This window comes from Triturus cristatus, chromosome 9 (genome assembly GCF_964204655.1).
Source record: "Triturus cristatus chromosome 9, aTriCri1.1, whole genome shotgun sequence".
In the NCBI taxonomy this organism is placed as follows: domain Eukaryota; kingdom Metazoa; phylum Chordata; class Amphibia; order Caudata; family Salamandridae; genus Triturus; species Triturus cristatus.
Window position 1 is genome coordinate 1,284,643,722 of NC_140592.1, and position 14,312 is coordinate 1,284,658,033.

The 14,312-nt window shown below is 49.4% G+C and overlaps 1 protein-coding gene across 1 annotated transcript in view; it reads left to right on the forward strand.

Annotated features, from left to right (window-relative positions):
* Positions 1-14,312, forward strand: part of TTC6 (tetratricopeptide repeat domain 6) — a 1,112,931-nt gene that overhangs the window by 918,633 nt on the left and 179,986 nt on the right. Inside the window, exon 29 of the mRNA XM_085627931.1 lies at positions 1,007-1,080. Within this exon, the coding sequence (XP_085484057.1) occupies positions 1,007-1,080 (74 nt within the window). The remainder of the gene's footprint in view (positions 1-1,006; positions 1,081-14,312) is intronic.

Sequence of the window (14,312 nt, forward strand, 5' to 3'; positions counted from 1 at the left end):
TGCAGTGACAGGCAGTTGCAGTCAGTGACCTGCAGTGAGAGGCAGTGACAGTCAGTGACAGTGACCTGCAGTAACAGAAAGTGACAGACAGTGATAGACAATGACCTGCAGTGACAGAAAGTGACCTGCAGTGAAAGGCAGTGACCTGCAGTGACAGAGACCTGCAGTGACAGGCAGTGACAGACAGTGACAGGCAGTGACAGACAGTAACCTGCAGTGAAAGGCAGTAACCTGCAGTGACAGACAGTGACCTGCATTGACAGGCAGTAACTGTAAAGGTGCTTTTCAGGCAGGTAACATTCAGGAGTGACCTGCAGTGAGAGGCAGTGACAGACAGTGACCTGCAGTGAAAGGCAGTGACCTGCACTGACAGTCAGTGACAGACAGTGACAGTCATTGACATACAGTGACCTGCAGTGAAAGGCAGTGACCTGCACTGACAGTCAGTGACAGACAGTGACAGTCATTGACATACAGTGACAGACAGTTACAGTCAGTGACCTGCAGTGACAGGCAGTATAGATTGTCATTTCTTGGCAGTAACTGTAAAGGTGCTTTTCAGGCAGGTATCAGTCAGGAGTGACCTGCAGTGGCAGGCAGTGACATGCAGTGACCTGCAGTGACAGTGTCTTGTAGTGACAGACAGTGGCAAACAGTGACCTGCAGTGACCTGCAGTGACAGGCAGTGACAGGCAGTGTAGACTGTCATTTCTTGGCAGTAACTGTAAAGGTGCTTTTCAGGCAGGTAACAGTCAGGAGTGGCTGTGAAGGGCCTTCTCTGGAAGTTGATGACCAGATATGACTATGGCGTGAAGTTTGCTTGCTGTCGGTGTCCGCAAGGGGTGTGCAGGAATAGTTAGTGACTGCACCTACCTCTGGATGGTCATTTAGAGGAAGTTAGTGTCCCGCCAGGGCTGTGGAGGGGCGTTTGTGAATATTTATAAAATTGGATCACTTCTGGTGCAGTGGTTACTTCACCCCTATATCATTTCTTTTTATCTAACAGGACTTCAAGGGAGCAATAGAGAAACAACCATCAGATGTCCGGATTCTCCTTGTGCTCGGCCTTTGTCACCAAAGGTACAGATGTGTGTTCTTAAGGCTCTGGTGTGTAGAGTCCTTGAAGCTCAGGAAGTATTCAAGGTCTTCTTGCTTGGATTTCTATCTTCGCATCGCAGTGCTCTGAAGTTGTCTGACTCCCTGAAGGACCTGTTGGTAAAACTTGGAGTGGAATCAGGTCAGACGGCTGTTGTTAGTCCTGGGCATGCACTGAGTTACATAAAGTTACAGATGCACCTTCTTAGGTCCCAGACATCCTCATTCCACTGCAGACCACCCCATCGCTTTGGGCGACAACCTAGACCACGTGTATGCAATGGTGAGGTCCTCCAACTTGTTGCATCTATTACTACGAAGCAGTCCCATGAAATGAATTTAAAGCATTAACGTGAAGAAGGGAGGGTCGTCCTGGATGTTGTTTCCTCGGCTCAGGTTTTGTATGCAAGGCTACCATAAACGAATATGAGGCCCATTATAGGTGGTCTGATGTAACGCCTGGTCCCATTGGGACTACTCGGCGACTTGTGACAGGCCGCTACGTTTCTTCCCTGTATCTGCCTTTGCATTATCTTATCTGCTTTGGGCTTGCGAGCACAGATTTAGCCCCCATGGCTTCACTCCAGCTTTCATGAGCCTCCAACTCAGATAAAACCTGATATAAGTAGTATGAACACTAAAGCTCAGTATTTTATTCTGCCTTTTTTCAGCCCAACCCCCTCTGATTCTTTGAAGCACTTGATAGATCCACAGTTTATGACCTGTGCTCATAATGAGTCCTATCGCTTAGCAGGCAAGCGTATCTGAGAGGCCTTTTAATCTTCACACTCTTCAGAGGGCTCGCATATTGTGCATGGACCTAAGCTGACAATTAGTATGATAAGATACTACAAACGTTCACTATAACGTCACCGAACACGGCACAGTGTTGCTGAAAGCTGGACCTCCCTCTTCAGTCAGTAACTCCTGAATTTATGAGGATGGCCCCGGCCTACCCAGGAGCACAACCGGTGTCAGGTAAGAATTCCCCTTTATGACTGTGTCTGGCCATCGGTAACTAACCTTTGCAGAATCTGGCTACACCTTAAGCTTAGACGCAAATACTATCAGACGTGATGAGGTGCTAAAGGATGGGTAATCACTGTCGCCTCTGATGACACTTCCTCACCAAATGAATCTCTTTCCAGGCACTAGACTGGATCCAGAAAAAACTTTCTCTCGTGCCCAGGTAGGTGGCACCACAATGCCAGCTAGACCTCAGTGCTTCCTCTGATGTGAAATGACATTGAATGTGGCCCTACTTCAGCGACCTGACTTTAGTTTCTTGTTTTCTGTGCCCATTCACATGGATCTCTCCACTGAAGTTCCTTTATCTGATGGAGACTTCTAGTCACAGATTCCTTACCTTAGAATTATCCCCAGGCGTCAGACTGGATCCAGAAAAAGTTTTTCGTGAGCAGTACCCCTGTGTGCTGTTCGGCTCCTCGTGGTGTTGTCCGCGCCAGAAGTGATGTGCGCTGTACTATATAGGCGCCAACCCAGTGCTCAGATGTCAGTCAGCACAGATCCAGCGAGAGCTACCTCCAGTCACTTTATGACTATTCCTTTTTTGACCTTTTGTCAAAGAAGTTTTTGAGACATTGTCTCCTGATGTGAGGATGTCCAGGAAAAAAGCTGGGTTTAAGGTTTTTAGTGACTACCACCGACAAGTGTTGGTGACGGACCAACTCCTCGTCTGCCTCTGGTGTCTCAAGCGTGACCACAATGCCAAAACCTGTGTTGATTCTCGTGCCATGCACCCCAAGACCTTGAGGGAGCAGTCCCTCAAGCTCGACACTTTGACGGTCTTCTTCCCGGGTGACAAGAACTTCCCAGGATCAGTAGCGAAGCCATCGATCAGCGTCGCAGTTGAAGTCGTCCGGTGAGCCATAGAGAGGGTTCGGCATCAGAAGTAGGTTGTGGTTGCTATTCGTGCTACTTATCCAGTTTTGGGGTATCTTTCATAAATTCACATTCCTGATTCATTCCCCGTCGTCCTTTTGGGAGTCCCATGGTACATGTAACAAAATAGTAGATAGTAAATAGTACAGGCTATCATGGTGGTAACCATGTATTCTATAGCCTATTAGTCTCCTTTTACAAAAAGGACCAAAGTCAAAACGCAACCAATCAGCAGCCAGCACCCTCTAGAACCTTCCCAAGAGAGGCTGAATCCCTCAGATTTTCACCGCACGTCGTGTGTGAAGGGAGTCTCCCTGAGCTCTGCTCAGTTTCTTCAGCTATTGCTTCTTTCTGGATCATCCAAGATTATACTTCATGTTTCATTGCTCTGACCCTGGCACTAATATGTCAGTAATATGGCAGAGTGGCAGCAAACAAGGTAATAGACTATGAAATATGTCCAACCTTTTCCTCAAAAACTCTCACGTTCTGAGAGATGAGGCTATTATTGGGACTACAGAAACTTAAATCTGTCACTTCTTATGAGGACAGTGAGGATTCCTTCACCTCATGGAGAGGTCAAAGGGAGAGGTCACGCCAAGAGTCTCCAGAGGGCGCGAAGGAAAGCCATAAAAAAGACTTAACATGAGTCTTGATAAGGCACTTCTCAGAGAGAGAGGCAATGGGAAAAAACTTCCTCAGAGGCAGATCCTACAACTCCCTATTCATCCCTGACTCTCCGTCAGGGAAATCCTCATAACCTGACAATGGGGAGTCTATAACAAAACTCCATGCCTACTATTACTGCCTCACCAATATTGACCACATCTATGACACTCTCATCTACGATGGCCTCGTCTACGACGCGGTCATCTGCGATGGTCGTCTACGACAGCCTCATCTATGACGGTAGTCGACGACGGCCTCAACTACGACGGTCGTTGCTGATGGCCTCATCTACGACAGTTGTCGACAACGGCCTCATCTACGACGGTCGGCGACGACAGCCTCATCTACGACGGTCGTCGACGACGGCCTCATCTACGACGGTCGTCTACGATGGTCGTCGACGACAGCCTCATCTATGGTGGTCGTCTATGACAGCCTCATCTACGACAGTCGTCGACGATGGTCGTCTACGATCATCTATGATGGTCGTCGACAGCCTCATCTATGTTGGCCATCTACAACAGCCTCGTCTATGACGGTTGTTTACAACAGCCTCGTCTACGACGGTTGTCTATTGTGGCCTCATCTATGATGGTCTCACATACGATGGCCTCATTCACAATGGCATTGTCTATGACAGCCTCATCTCGACGACAGCCTCATCTACAATGGGCATCTACTACGGTCGTCAATGACAGCCTTATAAATTATGGCCTCATATACGTATGGCCTCATCTATGAATGTCTATGAATGGCCTCATCTACGAATGGCCTCATCTATAAATGGCCTCACCTATGATTGCCTCACCTATGATTGCCTCACCTATGATGGCTTCACCTATGATGGCCTCATCTACGAATGGCCTCACCTATGATGGCCTCACCTATGATGGCCTCACCTATGAGGGCCTCATCTACGAATGGCCTCACCTATAATGGCCTCACCTATGATGACCTCACCTACGGATGGCCTCATCTACGAATGGCGTCACCTACGGATTGCCTCACCTATAATGGCCTCACCTATGATGGCCTCACCTATGATTTTCTCACCTATGATGAGCTCACCTATGGATGGCCTCACCTATGATGGCTTCACCTATGATGGCCTCACCTATGATGGGCTCATCTACGAATGGCCTCACCTATGATGGCCTCACCTATGATGACCTCACCTATGGATTTCCTCACTTATGATGGCCTCACCTATGATGGCCTCACCTATGATGGCCTCACCTATGATGGCCTCACCTATGATGGCTTCACCTATGATGGCCTGACCTATGATGGCCTCATCTACGAATGGCCTCACCTATGATGGCCTCACCTATGTTGGTCTCACCTATGATTGCCTCATGTATGATTGCCTCACGTATGATGGCCTCACCTATGATGGTCTCACCTATGATTGCCTCATGTATGATGGCCTCACGTATGATGGCCTCACGTATGATGTCCTCACCTATGATGTCCTCACCTATGATTGCCTCACCAATGATGGCCTCACCTATGATGGCCTCACCTATGATGGCGTCACCTATGATGGCCTCACCTATGATGGCCTCACCTATAATTGCCTCACCTATGATTGCCTCACCTATGATAGCCTCACCTGTGATGGCCTCATCTGTGATGGCCTCACCTATGATGGCCTCACCTATGATGGCCTCACCTATGTTTTCCTAACTTAGGATTGTCTCACCTATGATTGTCTCACCTATGATTGTCTCACCTATGATGGCCTCACCTATTATGGCCTCACCTATTATGGCCTCACCTATGATGGACCTACCTATGATGGCCCCACCTATGATGGCCTCACCTATGATGGCCTCACCTACGATTTCCTCACCTATGATGGCCGCACCTATGATTTCCTCACCTATGATGGCTCTCACCTATGATGGCCTCACCTATGATGGCCTCACCTATGATGGCCGCACCTATGATGGCCGCACCTGTGATTTCCTCACCTATGATGGCCTCACCTATGATTTCCTCACCTATGATTTCCTCACCTATGATGACCTCACCTATGATGGCTTCACCTATGATGGCCTCACCTATGATGGCCTCACCTATGATGGCCTCACCTATGAGGGCCTCACCTACGAATGGCCTCACCTATGATGGCCTCACCTATGATGGCCTGACCTACGATTTCCTCATCTACGAATGGCCTCATCTACGATGGCCTCACCTATGATGGCCTCACCTATGATGGCCTCACCTATGATGGCCTCACCTATGATTTCCTCACCTATGATGGCCTCACCTATGATGGTGTCACCTATGATGGCGTCACCTATGATGGCATCACCTATGATGGCCTCACCTATGATGGCCTCACCTATGATAGCCTCACCTATGATGGCCTGACCTATGATGGCCTCAACTGTGATAGCCTGCTCTATGATGGCCTGACCTATGATGGCCTGACCTATGATGGCCTCACTTATGATTTCCTCACCTATGATGGCCTCACCTATGATGGCCTTACCTATGAAGGCCTCACCTATGATGGCGTCACCTATGATGGCTTCACCTATGATGGCTTCACCTATGATGGCCTCATCTATGATGACCTCACCTATGATGGCCTCACCTATGATGACCTCACCTATGATTTTCTCACCTTTGATGGTCTCACCTATGATGGCCTCACCTATGATGGCCTCACCTATGATGGCCCTACCTATGATGGCCCCTCCTATGATGGCCCCACCTATGATGGCCTCACCTATGATGGCCTCACGTATGATTTCCTAACCTATGATGGCCTCACCTATGATGGCCTCACCTATGATGGCCTCACCCACGATTTCCTCACCTATGATGGCCTCACCTATGATGGCCGCACCTATGATTTCCTTACCTATGGTGGCCTCACCTATGATGGCCTCACCTATAATTTCCTCCCCTATGATGGCCTCACCTACGATTTCCTCACCTACGAATGGCCTCATCTACGATGGCCTCGCCTATGATGGCCTCACCTATGATGACCTCACCTATAATTGCCTCACCTATGATGGCCTCACCTTTGATTTCCTCACCTATGATGGCCTCATCTACGATGGCCTCACCTATGATGGCCGCACCTGTGATTTCCTCACCTATGATTGCCTCACCTATGATGGCCTCACCTATGATGGCCTCACTTATGATGGCCTCACCTATGATTTCCTCACCTATGATTTCCTCACCTATGATGGCCTCACCTATGATGTCCTCACCTATGATTTCCTCACCTATGATTTCCTCACTTATGATGGGCTCACCTATGATGGCCTCACCTATGATGGCCTCACCTATGATGGCCTCACGTATGATTTCCTAACCTATGATGGCCTCACCTATGATGGCCTCACCTATGATGGCCTCACCCACGATTTCCTCACCTATGATGGCCTCACCTATGATGGCCGCACCTATGATTTCCTCACCTATGGTGGCCTCACCTATGATGGCCTCACCTATAATTTCCTCACCTATGATGGCCTCACCTACGATTTCCTCACCTACGAATGGCCTCATCTACGATGGCCTCGCCTATGATGGCCTCACCTATGATGACCTCACCTATAATTGCCTCACCTATGATGGCCTCACCTTTGATTTCCTCACCTATGATGGCCTCATCTACGATGGCCTCACCTATGATGGCCGCACCTGTGATTTCCTCACCTATGATTGCCTCACATATGATGGCCTCACCTATGATGGCCTCACTTATGATGGCCTCACCTATGATTTCCTCACCTATGATTTCCTCACCTATGATGGCCTCACCTATGATGTCCTCACCTATGATTTCCTCACCTATGATTTCCTCACTTATGATGGGCTCACCTATGATGGCCTCACCTATGATGGCCTCACCTATGATTTCCTCACCTATGATGGCCTGACCTACGATTTCCTCACCTACGAATGGCCTCACCTATGATGGCCTCACCTATGAGGGCCTCACCTATGATTTCCTCACCTATGTTGGCCTCACCTATGATTTCCTCACCTATGATTTCCTCACTTATGATGGCCTCACCTATGATGGCCTCACCTACGATGGCCTCACCTACGATGGCCTCACTTATGATGGCCTCACCTGCGATGGCCTCACCTACGATGGCCTCATCTACGATGGCCTCACCCATGATGGCCTCTCATATGATGGCCTCACCTATGATGGCCTCACCTATAATTGCCTCACCTATGATAGCCTCACCTATGATGGTCTCACCTATTATGGCTTCACCTATGATTTCCTCACCTGTGATGGCCTCACCTGTGATGGCCTCACCTGTGATGGCCTCACCTATGATTTCCTCACCTATGATTTCCTCACCTATGATGGCCTCACCTATGATGGCCTCACCTATGATTTCCTCACCTATGATGGCCTCACCTATGATGGTGTCACCTATGATGGCGTCACCTATGATGGCATCACCTATGATGGCCTCACCTATGATGGCCTCACCTATGATAGCCTCACCTATGATGGCCTGACCTATGATGGCCTCAACTGTGATAGCCTGCCCTATGATGGCCTGACCTATGATGGCCTGACCTATGATGGCCTCACTTATGATTTCCTCACCTATGATGGCCTCACCTATGATGGCCTTACCTATGAAGGCCTCACCTATGATGGCGTCACCTATGATGGCTTCACCTATGATGGCTTCACCTATGATGGCCTCATCTATGATGACCTCACCTATGATGGCCTCACCTATGATGACCTCACCTATGATTTTCTCACCTTTGATGGTCTCACCTATGATGGCCTCACCTATGATGGCCTCACCTATGATGGCCCTACCTATGATGGCCCTACCTATGATGGCCCTACCTATGATGGCCCCTCCTATGATGGCCCCACCTATGATGGCCTCACCTATGATGGCCTCACGTATGATTTCCTCACCTATGATGGCCTGACCTATGATTGCCTCACCTATGATGGCCTCACCTATGAAGGGCTCACCTTTGATTTCCTCACCTATGATGGCCTCGTCTACGATGTTGTCACCTATGATGGCCTCACCTATGATGGCCTCACCTATGATTTCCTCGCCTATGATTTCCTCGCCTATGATGGCCTCACCTATGATGGCCTCATCTACGATGGCCTCATCTACGATGGCTTTACCTACGATGGCCTCATCTACGATGGCCTCACCTATGATGACCTCACCTATGATGGCCTCAGCTATGATGGCCTCACCTATGATTTCCTCACCTCTAATTGTCTCACCTATGATGGCCTCACCTATGATGGCCTCACCCACGATTTCCTCACCTATGATGGCCTCACCTATGATGGCCGCACCTATGATTTCCTCACCTATGGTGGCCTCACCTATGATGGCCTCACCTATAATTTCCTCACCTATGATGGCCTCACCTACGATTTCCTCACCTACGAATGGCCTCATCTACGATGGCCTCGCCTATGATGGCCTCACCTATGATGACCTCACCTATAATTGCCTCACCTATGATGGCCTCACCTTTGATTTCCTCACCTATGATGGCCTCATCTACGATGGCCTCACCTATGATGGCCGCACCTGTGATTTCCTCACCTATGATTGCCTCACCTATGATGGCCTCACCTATGATGGCCTCACTTATGATGGCCTCACCTATGATTTCCTCACCTATGATTTCCTCACCTATGATGGCCTCACCTATGATGTCCTCACCTATGATTTCCTCACCTATGATTTCCTCACTTATGATGGGCTCACCTATGATGGCCTCACCTATGATGGCCTCACCTATGATTTCCTCACCTATGATGGCCTGACCTACGATTTCCTCACCTATGAATAGCCTCACCTATGATGGCCTCACCTATGATTTCCTCTCCTATGGTGGCCTCACCTATGATGGCCTCACCTATGATGGCCTCACCTATTGCGGCCTCACCTATGATTTCCTCACCTGTGATGGCCTCACCTGTGATGGCCTCACCTATGATGGCCTCACCTATGATTTCCTCACCTATGAAGTCCTCACCTATGAAGTCCTCACCTATGATGGCCTCACCTATGATGGCCTCACCTGCGATGGCCTCACCTATGATTTCCTCACCTGCGAGTGGCCTAATCTACGATGGCCTCACCTATGGTGGCCTCACCTATGATGACCTCACTTATAATTGCCTCACCTATGATGGCCTCACCTTTGATTTCCTCACCTATGATGGCCTCATCTACGATGGCCTCACCTATGATGGCCTCACCTATGATGGCCGTACCTGTGATTTCCTCACCTATGATTGCCTCACCTATGATGGCCTCACCTATGATGGCCTCACCTATGAGGGCCTCACCTATGATTTCCTCACCTATGTTGGCCTCACCTATGATTTCCTCACCTATGAGTTCCTCACTTATGATGGCCTCACCTATGATGGCCTCACCTACGATGGCCTCACCTACGATGGCCTCACTTATGATGGCCTCACCTGCGATGGCCTCACCTACGATGGCCTCATCTACGATGGCCTCACCCATGATGGCCTCTCATATGATGGCCTCACCTATGATGGCCTCACCTATAATTGCCTCACCTATGATAGCCTCACCTATGATGGCCTCACCTATGATGGTCTCACCTATTATGGCTTCACCTATGATTTCCTCACCTGTGATGGCCTCACCTGTGATGGCCTTACCTGTGATGGCCTCACCTATGATTTCCTCACCTATGATTTCCTCACCTATGATGGCCTCACCTATGATGGCCTCACCTTTGATGGTCCCACCTATGATGGCTTCACCTATGATGGCTTCACCTATGATGGCCTCATCTATGATGACCTCACCTATGATGGCCTCACCTATGATGGCCTCACCTATGATTTACTCACCTATGATGGCCCCACCTATGATGGCCCTACCTATGATGGCCCTACCTATGATGGCCCCACCTATGATGACCTCACCTATGATGGCCTCACCTATGATGGCCTCACCTATGATTTCCTAACCTATGATGGCCTGACCTATGATGGGCTGACCTATGATGGCCTCACCTATGATTGCCTCACCTATGATGGCCTCACCTATGATGGGCTCACCTTTAATTTCCTCACCTATGATGGCCTCGTCTACGATGTTGTCACCTATGATGGCCTCACCTATGATTTCCTCACCTATGAGGGCCTCACCTATGATGGCCTAATCTACGATGGCCTCATCTACGATGGCTTCACCTACAATGGCCTCACCTACGATGGCCTCACCTATGATGGCCTCAGCTATGATGGCCTCACCTATGATGGTCTCACCTATGATGGCCTCACCTTTGATGGCCTCACCTACGATTTCCTCACCTATGATGGCCTCACCTATGATGGCCGCACCTATGATTTCCTCACCTATGATGGCCTCACCTACAATTTCCTCACCTACGAATGGCCTCATCTACGATGGCCTCGCCTATGATGGCCTCACCTATGATGACCTCACCTATAATTGCCTCACCTATGATGGCCTCACCTATGATGGCCTCACCTTTGATTTCCTCACCTATGATGGCCTCATCTACGATGGCCTCACCTATGATGGCCGCACCTGTGATTTCCTCACCTATGATTGCCTCACCCATGATGGCCTCACCTATGATGGCCTCACCTATGATTTCCTCACCTATGATTTCCTCACCTATGATTTCCTCACTTATGATGGGCTCGCCTATGATGGCCTCAACTATGATGGCCTCACCTATGATTTCCTCACCTATGATGGTCTGACCTATGATTTCCTCACCTACGAATGGCCTCACCTATGAAGGCCTCACCTATGATTTCCTCACCTATGGTGGCCTCACCTATGATGGCCTCACTTATGATGGCCTCACCTATGATTTCCTCACCTATGATGGCCTGACCTATGATGGCCTGACCTATGATGGCCTGACCTATGATGGCCTCACCTGCGATGGCCTCAACTGGGATGGCCTCACCTACGATTTCCTCACCTACGAGTGGCCTCATCTACGATGGCCTCACCTATGGTGTCCTCACCTATGATGACCTCACCTATAATTGCCTCACCTATGATGGCCTCACCAATGATGGCCTCACCTTTGATTTCCTCACCTATGATGGCCTCATCTACGATGGCCTCACCTATGATGGCCTCACCTATGATGGCCATACCTGTGATTTCCTCACTTATGATTGCCTCACCTATGATGGCCTCACCTATGATGGCCTCACCTATGATGGCCTCACCTATGATTTCCTCACCTATGATGGCCTCACCTACGATGACCTCACCTATGATGGCCTCACCTATGATGGCCTCACCTATGATGGCCTCTCATATGATGGCCTCACCTATGATGGCCTCACCTATTATGGCCTCACCTATGATGGCCTCATCTACGATGGCCTCACCTATGATGGCCTCACTTATGATAGCTGTACCTGTGATTTCCTCACCTATGATTGCCTCACCTATGATGGCCTCACCTATGATGGCCTCACCTATGATTTCTTCACCTATGATTTCCTCACCTATGATTTCCTCACTTATGATGGCCTCCCCTATGATGGCCTTACCTACGATGGCCTCACCTATGATGGCCTCACCTATGATGGCCTCACCTACGATGGCCTCACCTATGATGGCCTCACCTATGATGGCCTCACCTATGATTTCCTCACCTATGATGGCCTGACCTATGATGGCCTGACCTATGATGGCCTCACCTGCGATGGTCTCAACTGCAATGGTCTCACCTACGATTTTCTCACCTACGAGTGGCCTCATCTACGATGGCCTCACCTATGGTGGCCTCACCTATGATGACCTCACCTATAATTGCCTCACCTATGATGGCCTCACCAATGATGGCCTCACCTTTGATTTCCTCACCTATGATTGCCTCATCTACGATGGCCTCACCTATGATGGCCTCACCTATGATGGCCGTACCTGTGATTTCCTCACCTATGATTGCCTCACCTATGATGGCCTCACCTATGATGGCCTCACCTATAATGGCCTCACCTATGATTTCCTCGCCTATGATGGCCTCACCTACGATGGCCTCACCTACAATGGCCTCACCTATGATGGCCTCACCTATGATGGCCTCTCATATGATGGCCTCACCTAGGATGGCCTCACCTATTATGGCCTCACCTATAATGGCCTCATCTACGATGGCCTCACCTATGATGGCCTCACTTATGAAAGCCGTACCTGTGATTTCCTCACCTATGATTGCCTCACCTATGATGGCCTCACCTATGATGGCCTCACCTATGATTTCTTCACCTATGATTTCCTCACCTATGATTTCCTCACTTATGATGGCCTCACCTATGATGGCCTCACCTACGATGGCCTCACCTATGATGGCCTCACCTACGATGGCCTCACCTATGATGGCCTCACCTACGATGGCCTCACCTATGATGGCCTCACCTATGATGGCCTCACCTATGATGGCCTCTCATATGATGGCCTCACCTATGATGGCCTCACCTATGATGGCCTCACCTACGATTGCCTCACCTATGATGGCCTCACCTATGATGGCCTCACCTATTATGGCCTCACCTATGATTTCCTCACCTGTGATCGCCTCACCTGTGATGGCCTCACCTATAATGGCCTCACCTATGATTTCCTCACCTATGATTTTCTCACCTATGATGGCCTCACCTATGATGGACTCACCTATGATGTCCTCACCTATGAAGGCCTCACCTACGGATTACCTCACCAATGGTGGCCTCACCTACGATGGCCTCACCTATGATGGCCTCACCTATAATTTCCTCACCTATGTTGGCCTCACTTATGATGGCCTCGCCTATGATTTCCTCACCTATGATGGCCTCACCTATAATGGCCTCACCTATGATTTCCTCACCTATGATGGCCTCACCTATGATGGCCTCACATATGATGGCCTCACCTACGGTAGCCTTACCTATGATTTCCTCACCTATGATTTCCTCACCTATAATGGCCTCACCTATGATGGCCTCACCTATGATGGCCTCACCTATGATGGCCTCACCTATGATGGCCTCTCATATGATGGCCTCACCTATGATGGCCTCACCTATGATGGCCTCACCTATGATGGCCTCACCTATGATTGCCTCACCTATGATGGCCTCACCTATGATGGCCTCACCTATTATGGCCTCACCTATGATTTCCTCACCTGTGATGGCCTCACCTGTGATGGCCTCACCTATAATGGCCTCACCTATGATTTCCTCACCTATGATTTCCTCACCTATGATGGCCTCACCTATGATGGACTCACCTATGATGGCCTCACCTATGATGGCCTCACCTATGATTTCCTCACCTATGATGTCCTCACCTATGATGGACTCACCTATGATGTCCTCACCTATGATGGCCTCAATACGGATTATCTCACCTATGGTGGCCTCACCTACGATGGCCTCACCTATGATGGCCTCACCTATAATTTCCTCACCTATGATGGCCTCACCTATGATGGCCTTACCTATGATTTCCTCACCTATGATGGCCTCACCTATAATGGCCTCACCTATGATTTCCTCACCTATGATGGCCTCACCTATAATGGCCTCACCTATGATGGCCTCACCTATGATTTCCTCACCTATG